The 15,395-nt window shown below is 41.2% G+C and overlaps 1 protein-coding gene across 2 annotated transcripts in view; it reads right to left on the bottom strand.

Moving 5' to 3' along the window:
- Positions 1–14,969, bottom strand: part of DIPK1C (divergent protein kinase domain 1C) — a 128,200-nt gene extending 113,231 nt beyond the window's left edge. Inside the window, exon 1 of one of the 2 annotated variants that reach the window (XM_077492365.1) lies at positions 14,351–14,969. In XM_077492365.1, coding sequence (XP_077348491.1) covers positions 14,351–14,506 — 156 coding nt within the window. In that variant the 5' untranslated portion in view covers positions 14,507–14,969. The remainder of the gene's footprint in view (positions 1–14,350) is intronic. The other variant, XM_077492364.1, reaches the window with a different exon arrangement.
- Between the last annotated feature and the right edge of the window lie 426 nt (positions 14,970–15,395).

The following is a 15,395-nucleotide window of genomic DNA, read 5'->3' as shown; positions in this document are numbered from 1 at the left end:
CACTATATCTGCAGGGCAAGGATCCCGTTTTCCAGGTGGTCAGCCGGAGCTCACTTCATGTGCGTCCGCTCAGTCGGCCATCTTGGACACGCCCCCCCAACCTACAAACTTTTTAGCGTGATTTGCATCTTTCTGTAACATGCAGTAACACATTACAAGGATCTGCGCTTAGTATACCACAATGCACAAATGTAAACCATCTGTGTGGGGTGCACTGGAAAGAAAGATGCAGACCCGCTATAAGGTTCATTTTGGTTCATTGGCAGGCCATTTAAAATGCATGATATAGCGATAATGTGTTAGCAGTAGCACACTGCACAAGTCTAAATACTACTTTTTTATCATCTAACAGTGATTAATGTATAAGGTACAGTATAGAAGTCCTTAAAAGAGAAGTGCAGGATCAAAAAACAAACAATCATGCTCACCTATATGGATGGAGCAGCCATCAACCCGATGCTGCAGCTGTCCCCCTACCATCTCTAAGATCAAGAACTGAGTATTCATATGACTGCTGATCACTCAGTTCTCAGTCTACACTGAGCAGACAGTGGTGACTTCAGTCATCGTCTATCTGCTCTCCCCCACCAGCACTCTCTTGGAATGCTGGGCCGTGCAGGGGATGGGAACAGCTGGCTTAGGCTCTCAGCGACGCACTATGAGCCTGAGCTAGCTAGCGGGCAGGTATCTTTTTTTTTATCCAAAAGGACATAGCCAACCACATACATTGTACATTAACCGCTTAACAACTGGCCCATAGCTAAATGACGGCTACAGGGCGGTTGCTTAACTCTGCGAGGACGTACTATGATGTCCTCCCAGAATTCCGCTCTCGCGCGCCCTCTGGGGCAAGCACTCGACAACATCCCTGACCGCTGGGTCCACAGTACCCAGCACATCATGGTAAACGGCCGCGATGTGATCATTCTGTCATTTGTAAACAAACCGGCGTCATGTCATGCCAATACTCTGCAATACCCAGCAATTCCCTGCCAATACTCTGCAATACACAGCAATACCCTTCCAATACTCTGCAATACCCATCAACGCCCTGCCAATACTCTGCAACTCCCAGCACTACCCTGCCAATACTCTGCAATACCCAGCAATGCCCTGCCAATACTCTGCAATACCCAGCAATGCCCTGCCAATACTCTGCAACACCCAGAAATACCCTGCCAATACTCTGCAATAGCCAGCAATGTCCTGCCAACACTCTGCATTACCCAGCAATGCCCTGCCAATACTCTGCCATACCCTGCAATACTCTGCAATACCCTGTCAATACTCTACAATACCCAAAAATACCCTGCAATACCCTGCCATGAACTGCCATACCCAGCAATAACCAGCCATATTCTGCAATACCCAGCCATACTCTGTGATATACTGAAATACCCAGCTATACTCAGTGATACCCTGCAATACCCAGCCATACTCTGCAATACCCAGCCATACTCTGTAATACCCAGCCATACTCGGTGATACCCTGCAATACTCAGCCATACTCTGCAATACCCAGCCATACTCAGCCATGCTCAGCCATGCTCATCCATACTCAGTGATACCCTACAATACCCAGCCATACTCGTGATACCGTACAATACTCAGTGATGCCCAGCCATACCCAGCCATACTCAGCCACGCTCGGCCATACTCGGCCATGCTCAGCCATGCTCGGCTGTACTCGCCCTCTGTATGTGGCCAGGCTGTGGAAGTCTCACACGTGGTATCGCCGTACTCAGGAGGAGTAGGAGAATCTATTTTGTGGTGTCATTTTTGGAATGTACATGCTATGTGTTAGAAATATTGTATAAATGGACAACTTTGTGTTATGCATTTTAACCACTTCCCACCTGCCGGCCGTCATATGACGTCCTTGACTTTGTGCGGGGATATCTGAATGATGCCTGCAGCTACAGGCATCATTCAGATATCAGCTTTTTCAGCTAGCGATTCCATACACCATAAGAATGATCATAGCAGCTGTTCCACTGCTTGATCATTCTTATGGGAGGCAAGAGGGGACATCCCCCCTCCCGCCGCCCTCCGGTGCTTCTGCCGACTCACTGCTACGATCTAAGCCAGAATAGTTTTTTTTTTTTTTTATTTCAGGCTTTCCAGTCTAGAGGTGAGATGTGGGGTCTTATTGACCCCACATCTCACTGTAAAGAGGACCTGTCATGCCATATTCCTATTACAAGGGATGTTTACAAAAAAGTGTCAAACTAAAATAAATAAAGTAAAATGAACAATAAAATTTATTTATTTTTAAAGCGCCCCTGTCCCCGTGTGCTCGCATGCAGAAGTGAACGCATACGTAAGTCCCACCCACATATGAAAACAGTGTTCAAAGCACACACATGAGGTATCGCTAGACGTTAGAGCGAGAGCAATAATTTTGGCCCTAGAACTCCTCTGTAACTCAAAACATGTAACCAGTAAAAAAATGTAAAGCGACGCCTATGGGGATTTTTAAGTAGCAAAGTTTGGCGCCATTCCACAAGTGTGTGCAATTTTGAAGGGTAATATGTTAGGTATCTATTTACTCGGCATAACTTCATCTTTCACATTATGCAAAAACATTGCGCTAACTTTACTGTTTTTTTTTTTTTAAAGCACAAAACTATTATTTTTCCAAAAAAAAAACGTTTGAAAAATTGCTGCGCAAATACCATGTGAGATAAAAAGTTGCAACAACCGCCATTGTATTCTCTAGTCTTTGCTAAAAAAAACATATATAATGTTTTGGGGCTCTATGTAATTTTCTAGCAAATAAATGATGATTTTTACATGTAGGAGAGAAATGTCAGAATTGTCCTGGGTGCTCCAGAACGCCTGATGGCGCTCCCTGCATGTTGGGCCTCTGTATGTGGCCACACTGTGTGAAAGTCTCACACATGTGGTATCGTCATACTCAGGAGTAATAGCAGAATGTGTTTTGGGGTGTAATTTGTGGTATGCATATGCTGTATGTGAGAAATAACCTGATAATTTGACAATTTTGTAAAAAAAAAAAAAAAAAAAAAGGAAAAAAAAATCTTGATTTTGCAAAGAATTGTGGGAAAAAATGGCAACTTCAAAAAACTCACCATGCTTCTTACTAAATACATTGGAATGTCTTCTTTCCAAAAAGAGGTAATTTGGGGCGTATTTGTACTTTTCTGGCATGTTAGGGTCTCAAAAAATGAGATAGGCCGTCAGTACTTCAGGTGTGATCAATTTTTAGATATTGGTACCACAGCTTGTGGACTCTATAACTTTCACAAAGACCAAATAATATTCACCAATTTGTACTTATTTTTACCAAAGATATGCAGTAGTATAAATTTTGGCCAAAATTTATGGAGAAAAATTACTAATTTGCTACATTTTATAACAGAAATAAAGAAGATTCATTTTTTACAGAATTTTTGGGTCTTTTTTCTTTTATAGCACAAAAAATAAATAACCCAGCGGTGATTAAATACCACCAAAAGAAAGCTCTATTTGTGTGAAAGAAAAACAGAAATCATATGGGTATACAGTGTTGCATGACTGAGTTATTGTCATTCAAAATGTGAGAGCACCGAAAGCTATAAATTGGTCTGGTTATTAAGGGGGTTTAAGTGGCCAGTGGTCAAGTGGTTAAACAGACATAAACCAGATTCATGTCAACAGTTACTGTACAATGTATACATCAGGAAGCAAGCAACATGAATACAATGCACCGTACATATAGCAAATACATGCCCACATCAGTACTATGCCCATATTAAGTTCAAACCGCATAATCAACACCAGTCAGGTATCTGGGTGGATCCGGACAATATGGTTGGGATCTTTCCAGAGCCTGGAGTGGAGCCTGTAAGTAGAGCATTGCTTCCACTAACCGCCAATGAACAGAGAATTCTTCCCACTGACCACTAATTTATGATACATTCCTCCCACTGACCACTAATATATGATGCATTCCTCCCACTGACCACTAATATATGATGCATTCCTCCCACTGACCACTAATATATGATACATTCCTCCCACTGACCACTAATATATGATGCATTCCTCCCACTGACCACTAATATATGATGCATTCCTCCCACTGACCACCAATGTAAGGAGTATTATTCCCACTGACCACCAATGTAAGACGTATTCTTTCCACTGACCACTAATGTAAGGAGTATTCTTTCCACTGACCACTAATATAAGGAGTATTCTTTCCACTGACCACCAATGTAAGGAGTATTCTTTCCACTGACCACCAATGTAAGGAGTATTCTTTCCACTGACCACCAATGTAAGGAGTATTCTTCCCACTGACCACCAATGTAAGAAGCATTCTTTCCACTGACCATCCCATCAATGTAAGGACTTTTCTCCTTACTGACTACCATCATAGGGAGCATTCTTTCCACTGACCACCAATGCAAGGAGCATTATTTCCACTGACCACCAATGTAAGGAGCATTCTTTCTACTGACGACCAATGTAATGAGCATTCTTTCCACTACCCACCAATGTAAGGAGTATTCTTCCCATTAGCCACCAATGTTAGGAGTATTCTTCCCACTAGCCACCAATGTAAGGAGTATTCTTCCCACTGACCACCAATGTAAGGAGCATTCTTTCTACTGACGACCAATGTAATGAGCATTCTTTCCAGTGACCACCAATGTAACGAATATTCTTCCCACTAGCCACCAATGTAAGAAGTATTCTTCCCACTGACCACCAATGTAAGGAGCATTCTTTCTACTGACGACCAATGTAATTAGCATTCTTTCCACTGACCACCAGTGTAAGGAATATTCTTCCCACTGACCACCAATGTTTTGAGCACTCTTCTCACTATATACCATTACAAAAAGCATTCTTCATGCTGGACACCCTGCTATTGATCTTTGATCTGTAGATATGCTACTTATTTGTGGGGGTTCACTAAGACCTAAAAGTTATTTTAAGGGTTCCTCCAAGTCAATGAGGTGGAGAAAGGCTGGGTTATAAGCTTGAGACACACTTCAGAAGAAGGTGAGAGACTCAGAACGTGTTACATGAGGCTGGCAAAGATCTTGCTGTTACTCCTTTATAAAGCAATGCTTCAACCACAGACTTCTGAGGTGCACGGGCCAAGCAAAAGTACCAAAGGGCCACATGTGCCCCTAGGGTGGCAAGTTTGGCTCTAGGGATCTAACGAGACCTGGACAATGATCAGTTGTTGTGGGTTTCTTACTGAGTTTGTTTTTCTTGTCTTAATTAATAACAGCAGACTTTTATGTTTTTTTATTAATGCATTAATGAAATACTTTGTAATACACGTGTTCAACATGCAAAACATATGTAGTATCCATAACCAGCGTTTAATACAATTAAAACTGTTCAGCGCCATCTAGTGTTGTCAGGCTATAACAGCTATGTTCTCCTAAGTAAAAGTTGAACATGTTTCCTATAGGCAGGTTTACAAATTTCAATGTAATATGATGTGAATTTTTACAATTATTTATATAGTGCCTCATCCATGTCTTATTCAGTTCCCAGCAAACGTCACACAATTTTCCATGAAATGTTCCAAGCAATGTTTGTTTAGCAAAGGATGCTTGACACATTTTGACATATAGAATCTCATATAATTAGGGCAATCCTGGGCATGTTTTTGTGAGACCTCCTCTTGGTACATTTTCACTCTAACACATAGCTCTTCAATCATGTTATTGACAATATAAGAACCACGGCATACCACGGGAATGATAACAATGATGAATAGGTACATGTATTTATTATGATAAAATATTCACAATCCAGCAAAGCTGATTTAGAACTTCCAGCAGATGCCTTGTGTTATAAATATATCATAGTGTTGGCATACATGGGAGATGTGTGACTCCTGTGTCATCAGATTAATCATGTAATGGTATGAAAATAATAGGAGAAACATCCAGAGATGTCATAAATGTGCAAGTCTACAGAGGTAATTGATTTAATTATTTTGTATAGAAACCCCCTTTGTGTAAGGTCACACTTCATTGTAGTCAGCATGTATCTTAAGTGATTTCATGATGACCTGGGCTGTGTCATTGGGCTTGTTATAGTGATCAGTGTATGGATCTCTTATGCCTTGTACACACGGTCAGACATTCCGACAACAAAAGTTTTTGTCCTAAATTGGTGTTGCATACATACGGTCGGACAAAGTTGTCGGAAAATCCGTTCGTTCAGAACGTGATGACATTCGTTCGTTACAATGGGACTACGTTGAAGCTAGTAGCCAAAAGCTTTGGTCTCGTAATTTGATCTGAGCATGTGTGGAACTTTGTCCAATCAGAATTCTCTACAAATGACTGGAAAAAGTCTGATTGGATTTTTTTGTCTGAAAATTTGAGATCCTGCTCTAAAATTTTCTCCGTCGGAATTCCCGACAGAAAAAGTACGATAGAGCCCACACACAATCAGATTTTGCGACAATATAATCCGATCGGACCTTTTCCGTCTGAATTTCCGACCGTGTGTACAAGGCATTATACTTATCATGCGGCTATACAACAACTGGCAAGAATGATATTTGATATAATCAGACCCTAAAGAGGTTATGCCAAGAACAATCACTTTCAGAAGAAGCTTTTTTAATGGTGCAAACATTTTCCAGCATAGTTGAAACTTGAAAATGTATCAGATTGCTCATTGATCATCTCATTTTCTGCATAGCAGTAATAATGGACCTTTATTTAGTGCAAGAGTGGCATGGTATTATTAACCAAAGGTAGGGAAAAACTGCTTGTGTCATTCCGAAAGCAGATGAACTAAGCCATCAAAACCAGTCATTCTCCCATTTATGACAGCCTTATGATTGGAGGTTGGCAGAGAAGCCCAAGGGCACCCAGAAGAAACCATGAAAGCCTTGGTACCTCTTTTCTTATCTTACTGCTCCTCGTATCCCATTAAAACTGCTAATAGTTAGCATTCCTTAGAATTCGTACCCTCTACATTGCTATGTAGTAATGCTGTTTTTCATTTCTATGCATTAAGCTCATTTTAATCCACCCAAACTACATTATTATAGCATTCAAGATCAAGGATCAAGGGTCTCCAGACCTTCTAAACAAGAGGCCAGTTTACTGTCCTTCAGATTTCAGGGGGGCCAGACTGTGGCCATTGGGAGTAGAAAAGGTCCCGACTTCAGCAGGAAAAAAAAAAAAGCCCCATCATTGATGTCAGTGGAAGGAATTGTGCCCCATTGTTGGTGTCAGTGGAAGGAATTTTGCCCCATCATTGGTGTCACTGGGAGGAATAGTGCCCCTTCACACTGGTGTCAGTGGAGCGGAATGTATGCACCATTGTTGGTATCAGTGACTGAAATAGTGCCCCAAGGGCCAGAAAAAAAAGCAAACAAAGAGCTGGATCTGGCCCCAGCGCCACAGTTTGGAGACCACTGTTCTAGAATGTAATTTATGATACAGACCCCCTTGCCTAGTTTGCAATCACAGTACCCAAAAATTAAAATATTCAGAACTATAAGCACTGGAACTCTTCTAAAAGAGCTATGTATCATGACATATACAATGTAACCTGAGCTTGGTGCAATATACGAAGTAATAATCCTGATGTTAAACATGATGCCGGATGTTCATCAAGTACACCAGCTGATCCTTCACAATCTACATTACTATAAAGTTCTATATTGTCGACTCTGGTTCAGATCCTGTCTAGTTAACAGTTATGGCACACAGAGAGGTAAAATATTTCTATCCACATCACAGACAATGACCAGTTCAGTACTATAAATACTGGGACTTTCTAAGGAGCCATATATCAAAATAAAATCTATACAATCTAACCTGAACTTGGTGCAATATACAATGTAGCATCCCACAACTTGAACCTGATAGCAGATGTTACACAAGTACATGGTTTTCTACAATCTACAGTACTATACATTTTATCATCCTAATTTCTGGTTCTGATTTTCCTGTCTACTTCATGGTAATAGCATACAGAGGTAAAATATTTCTATGCAGATTATGTACAATGACCAGTTCAATACTATACACAATGGAACACGTTTATAGGAACCATGTATCAAAAGATTACTTATACAATCTAATCTCAACCTTTTTAACATGGAGGATCCCCCAATAGTTCTCAAATAACCCCTTACAATTACTATAAGTACATCCCATGGTGCATTAGTGTGATGGTCAATGGGAAAAAATCTTCAAATATTAGTGGTCAGTGGGCGGAATGCCTCATGTATAAATGGCAAGTGGAAGAAATGCTTCATATATTAGTGGTCGGTGGGAGGAATGTGTTATACACTGGTGGTCAGTGGGAGGAATGCTTCTTACATTGGTGGTCAGTGGGAAGAATGCTTCTTACATTAGTAGTCAGTGGGAGGAATGCCACATATATCAGTGGTCAGTGGGAGGACTGCTTCTTACATTGGTAGTCAGTGGGATGAATGCCACACATATTGGTGGTCAGTAGAAGGAATGCTTCTTACTTTGGTGGTCAGTGGGGGAGGGGGTGCCATATATTAGTGGTCAGTGGGAGGAATGCTCCTTACTTTAGTTGCTAGTGGGAGGAATGCTTCTTGCATTGGTGGTCAGTAGGTGGTCAGTAGGAAGAATGTCTCATATATTAGTGGTCAGTGGGAGGAATGCTTATTATTTTGGTGGTCAGTGGGAGGAATGACTCATATATTAGTGGTCAGTTGGAGGAATGCCTCATATACTAGTGGTTAGTGGGTGGAGTGCTTTATATATGAGTGGTCAGTGGGAGGAATGCCTCACAGTATTAGTGGTCAGTGGGAGTAATGCTTCTTACCTTGGTGGACAGTGGGAGGAATGCTTTATATACTAGTGGTCAGTGGGAGGAATGCTTTATATACTAGTGGTCAGTGGGAGGAATGCCTCATATATTAGTGGTCATTGGGAGGAATGCCTCATATACATTATTAGTGATAAGTGATAGAAATGCCCCATATACAGTATTAGTGGTCAATGGGAGGAATGCTTCTTACCTTGGTGGTCAGTAGGAGGAATGCCTCATATATAGTATTAGTGTTCAGTGGGAGAATTGCTTCTTATGCCGCGTACACACGAGCGGACTTTTCAACATCCAAAGTCCGAAGGACTGAGTCCGTCAGACTATCCGATCGTGTGTGGGCTGCAACGGACTTTTGACTCGCCAAAGTCCGAAGGACTTTAGAATATGGAACATGCTTCAAATTTTTCCGAAGGAACTCCGCCCGGACCCGGTCCCTTCGAAAAATCCGCTCGTGTGTATGCTACTCCGACGGACTAAAACCGACACTAGGGCAGCTATTGACTACTGGCTATGAACTTCCTTATTCGAATCCAGTCGTACGTCATCACGTTCGAATCCGTCGGAGTTTAGTGTGATCGTGTGTGGCCAAGTCCGCTCAGCCGAAAAGTCTGTCAGAACTCCGTCGGAATTCCAGCAGAACTCCGACGGAACTCCTTCGGAAGTCTGTCGGACATAAGTCCTCTCGTGTGTACGGGGCTTTACTTTGATAATCAGTGGAAGGAATGCCTCATATATTAGTGGTCAGTGAGAGGAATGCCTCATATACTAGTGGTTAGTTGGTGGAATGCCTTATATATGAGTGGTCAGTGGGAGGAATGCCTCATATACAGTATTAGTGGTCACTGGGAGGAAGGCTTCTTACCTTGGTGGTAAGTGGGAGGAATGCTTTATATACTAGTGGTCAGTGGGAGGAATGCTTTATATACTAGTGGTCAGTGGGAGGAATGCTTTATATAATAGTGGTAAGTGGGAAGAATTCTTTGTGCATTGGTGTTCAGTGGGAGGAATGTCTCATATATTAGTGGTCAGTGGGAGGAATGCTTGTTACATTGGTGGTCAATGAGAGGAATGCTTGATACATTGGTAGTCAGTGGGAAGAATGCCCTCCTTACAGAGTGCTAAAAATATTTTTTTTGTCATTCATTATATATCTGAAAGACAGACATTGTTCATTGCTCAAAGAACCCTGAGAAACCTCTGGAGGAACCCTAAGGATCCAAAGAACCGTGAATGAGAATTGTTGATTTATACAATCTAATAAAAATTTGGTGCAATATACAATGTAATAATCCAGATGTTAAACATAAAGCCATAAGTTCTTAATTTATACTAAATTATCTTCTACAATCTATATTATAGTTATAGATATATAAACTATATCTAGTTATAGCTTTTTATTTCTAACACGGATATTCTTGTCTATTTTGCAGTCCCGGCCAGCACACAAAAGTAAATATTTCCATTCAAATCATGTACAATGACCGGTTCAGTATTATATACTGGAACTCTTCTAAATCAATGAATGCTTGTATATAATCTAATCTGAACTTGGTGCAACATACAATGTAAAAATCTTGATGCTAACATGATGCCAGACGTTCTACAAATACACCCTCTTCTCCTACAATCTGCGTTAGTTAACATTGTATATTGTCCTTTCTGATACAGATCTTCTTGTCTGCTTTTCAGTCACAGCACACAGAAGAAAAATATTTCTCTGCAGGTTATGTATAGTGATCAGTTCAGTGCTATAAACACTGGAACTCTTGTAAAAGAACCCTGTATAAAAATATGATTCATATCACCTACACTGGAATACACAATGTAATAATCTAAATGTTCTACAAGTACATTATGGATCTTCTATGATATGTGAAATACACATAATTATTGTGCCTTCCCTATGGAATGAAACCAAATCAAGTGAAAAGCAGCTAATATGCATTAATATAAAATTGTAGATTGTCATCTCTGGTTCAGATCTTCTTTAGTTTACAGTCAGAACACACAGAAGTAAAATATTTCTATTCAGATTATGTTCAATGACCTATTCGATGCTATATACACTGGAACTCTTCTAAAGGAACATAGATGACTTATACAATCTAATTTCAACCTTTTTTAACTTAAAGGAACCCCCAATAGTTCCCAGGGAACCCCTGACAATATTTACTACATATATCACCCATGGTGCATTAATGTGGGGGTCAATAAGAGGAATTTTTCTTACATAGGTGGTCCGTGGAAGGGATGCCTCATATATTATGTCACCTGAGTTTGGTGACATGATTCCAGATACTGTATATGTAGCTATTTTTTGACAAACTAAATTAATATAAAGTTGCATATTGCCTTTTCTGCCTCAGATCTTGTCTAATTCTCAGTCACAGCACACAGAAGTCAAATAATTCTATCCACATTGTGTACAATGACCTATTCAATGCTATATATACTGGAACCTGTCTAAAGGAGTCATATATCAAAAGAAGATTCACACAATCTAATCTCAACATTTTTAACATGGAGGAATGAACCCCTAATATAACTTTCAGTTCTCATGGAACTTCTGACAATAATTACTATAGGTACAACATGGTGCATTAATGTGGTGGTCAGTAGTAGGAATTCTTACATTGGTGGCCAGTGGATGGAATGCTTATACCATCTAACCAGAACTTGTTGCAAATACAATGTCTTAAACCAGATGTCAGTTCTACAAATATAGTCGAGGATCTTCTACAATCTACATTCAAATAAAGTTGTAGATTGTCATTAGTGGTTCAGGTCTTGTCTAGTTCTCAGTCACAGCACATAGACGTAAAATCATTCTCTCCACATTATGTGCAATGACTAGCTAAGTACTACAGTGGGGAAATTAATTATTTGATCCCTTGTAGATTTTGTAAATTGATTTCAGTCAGTAAAATAAGTATTTGTTCCCCTACCAACCAACAATAATTCTGGCACCCACAGGCTGGCTACAGTATATGCTCATCTGGTACACAATTAGTCCTGTCAATTTGAGAAAGGTGCTCCTAACGACAACTCACTATGTGTATAAAAGACCCCTGTCCACAGAATCTCTTTCTTCCATCCAAACCTCAAAATCATGAACAAGACCAAAGAGCTGTCAAAGGATGTCAGAGACACAAATGTAGACCTGCACAAGGCTGGGATGGGCTACAAGACCATCAGCAAGAGGCTTGATGAGAAGGAGACAACTGTTGCAGCAATTATATGCAAATCGAAGAAATACAAAATAACCATCAATCGCCCTTCGCCTGGAGCTCCATGCAAGGTTTTCCCTCATGGGGTAAGGATGATCATGAGATAAGTGAGGGATCAGCTCAGACTACATAGGAGGAACTTGTGAATGATCTGAAGGAAGTTGGGACAACAGTCACCAAACAAACCAATGGTAACACAATACACAGCCATGAAACTTACATCCTGCAGCACACCCAAGGTCTCCCTCCTCAAAAAGAAAGATGTACAGGCCCATCTGAAGTTTGCAAAGGAACATCTAAATTATTCAGAGAAGGATTGGGAGAAATTGCTGTGGTCAGATGAGACCAAAATTGACCGCTTTGGTATTAACTCAACTCGCTGTGTTTGGAGGAAGAAATATGCTGACTATGACCCTAAGAACACCATCCCTACAGTCAAGCATGGAGGTGGAAACATTATGCTTTGAGGCTGTTTCTCTGCTAAAGATACAGGCCAACTTTGCTGCATTAAGGGGCCAATGGGTGGAGGCATGTATTGTAAAATTTAGGATGAGAACCTTCTTTTCTTAGCCAGAACACTGAACATGGGTCGTGGATGGATCTTCCAGCATGACAATGACCCAAAACATACTACCAAAGGCAACAAAGGAGTGCCTCAAGAAGAAGCACATTAAGGTCGCGGAGTGGCCCTGCCAGTCTCCAGACCTTAGTCCTATAGAAAATGTATGGAGGGAGCTAAAACTTCCAGTTGCCAAGTGACAGCCAAGAAACCTTAAGGATTTAGAGAAGATCTTTAAAGAAGAGTGGACCAAAATCCCTCCCGAGATGTGTGCAAAGCTAACTAAACTAAAAATGTCGTACCTCTGTGCTTACCAATAAAGGTTTCTCCACCAAGTACTAAGTTGTGTTTTCATAGTTTCATAGTTTCATAGTTAGTAAGGTTGAATAAAGACACCAGTCCATCCAGTTCAACCTGAGTGAGTGTCTATCCCTATCCTTGTACATTACACACTCACATTGGTCCCTACCCTCAAAGAGCCCACAATCTAAGGTCCCCATTCATATACTAGGGCCAATTTTGGACAGAAGCCAATTAGCCTACCTGCATGTCTTTGGAGTGTGGGAGGGGACCGGGGTACCCGGAGGAGGCCCACGCAGGCACAGGGAGAACATGCAAACTCCAGGCAGGTAGTGTTGTGGTTGGGATTTGAACCAACGACCCTTTTTACTGCTAGGTGAGAGTGCTAACCACTACACCACTGTGCTGCCCCCCTTTGCCCCCCTTTTGCATGGGGATCAATAGTAATAATTATTTTGCCCACTATGTATACACTATATAACTCTTATAAAGAACCATAAACAAACTATTATTAATATTATACCATCTAACCAGAACTTGTTGCAAATACAATGTAATAATCTAGATGTTCTATAAGTATAGTAGAGGATCTTCTACAACCTACATTAATATAAATTTGTAATTTGTGGTTCAGATCTTGTCTAGTTCTCAGCACAGAGAAGTAAAATCATTCTCTCCAGATTATTTACAATGACCAGCTCAGTACTATATACACTAGAACTCTTCTAAAGAACCATGAACTAAATAGGATTCACATCATACCATCTAACACTTGTTGCAAATGCGATGTCATAATCAGGTTGTTCTACAAGTGTAGTAGAGGATCTTGTACAATCTACATGAATATAAGGTTGTAGTTTGCCATTTGTGGTTCACATCTTGTCTAGCTCTCAGTCACAGAGAAGTAAAATAGTTATTTCCAGATTCTGCACAATTGCCATTTCAATGCTATAATCACTGGAACTCTTCTGTATCAAAACAATACAATGTAACCTGAACTTGGTTCCCTATATAATGTAATAATTTAGATGTCAAGCGTGTAGTACAAGCACAGAGGGGGATCTTCTACAATCTATTTTTCTATGAAGTTGTCATTCCTGATTTGGATCTTGTCTAATTTGTAATCACAGCACACAGAAGTAAAATATTTATGTTCAATGAGCAGATCAGTTTGTAAACACTGGAACTCTTCTAGTATAACAATGTATCAAATTAGGATTTCTATCTGACAAAATAGGATTTCTATCCTGAACTTGATTCCATATACAGTGAAATAATTAGGTGAACATGATGGCAGATGTTGTACATGTAGAATAGACTATATACTACATAATAAACTACACATCAGGATCTAGTTTCTGAAGATCAGACTACAAGAAGTGTATGGGAGATCTGAGGACAGAGAGAATTGCTGTACAAGAGATCAGCGATCCCACACACACAGGCAGACATCGGTACCTACCAGCCCTGCCAAGATCTTGGTGCTCTCCTGGTCGGTGCAGCGATCAGAGAAGACAGTCCGGTGTACGAAGAGGAAAGTGGTGACAAAGATCCAGCAGCAGATCCAGAAAAGTAGGAGCAGCAGAGTGTTCTTCTTGCTGATCCTCCTCAGTATCATGGTAGATGAGTGCGATGTAGATCAGTGCGATGTGGCCATGCTCCTGGATGGAGGAGGCAGAGCCGGGTGGTGGCAGGCGGAGGGGCAGAGCCGGTGGTTACAGGCGGAGGGGCAGAGGCGGGTGGTGACAGTGGACGGCTCCCTCCAAGGCACATCCCGCTGTGTGCACGGACTGTCCGACACACTTGTATTGGAGCCACGTAGTTCCGCCTTGTATGCTGGAGACAGCGATGTGCTATGTACACTGAGGATGGAGGGAGCAGGGGGTAGATGTCTGCCAGGAACAGTCCAGTGCCCACACAGCCAGGATCAGCACAATGATGCCATTGTGTTGGTGAATGGAATCTGGGGCCACCGGTCACTGAGCTGGAGGCAGGTCACTGAGATCTACATACCGGGACTGATGTAGTCATCATGAGTGATAGGGAGTAGAAGACCCATGGAGATCACAGCTATGCTTCCCAACTTGTTTTCACCCACCGAACCCTTAATATGTATGCAAAATCGGGGGGCAACCCAGTCTGAAATGTACAAAATGTAAATGTTACTTATTGGGTTATACCTGAGCCTGGGACCATGTACACATGAGATAAACCTCACACCAGAAGCCCCTCTTCATGTCATAGGTCCCTACATCGAATCAGAGGTTCCCCCATCAAATCAGAGGTCCCTCCACCACACCAGAGATCCCCCAGCCTATCACATCAGACTCCTCCATCAAAGTTCAGACAATCATGTCAGAGGTTCCCCAATCACATCAGAGATCCTTCCTTTATGTCATTGGTACCCACATAACCCCATGGGTACTTCACATCAGAGCCCCCATTTACATCAGAAATTACCCCATCAAATCAGAGGTTACCCTATCGAATCAGATGTCCCTCCACCA

The sequence above is a fragment of the Lithobates pipiens genome, unplaced genomic scaffold (genome assembly GCF_037356315.1).
Source record: "Lithobates pipiens isolate NorthernLeopardFrog02 unplaced genomic scaffold, aLitPip1_a1.2 Scaffold_19, whole genome shotgun sequence".
Taxonomy (NCBI): Eukaryota; Metazoa; Chordata; class Amphibia; order Anura; family Ranidae; genus Lithobates; species Lithobates pipiens.
Note: the sequence above shows the minus strand (reverse complement) of the source record. Positions and strands in the feature narration are given on the sequence as shown.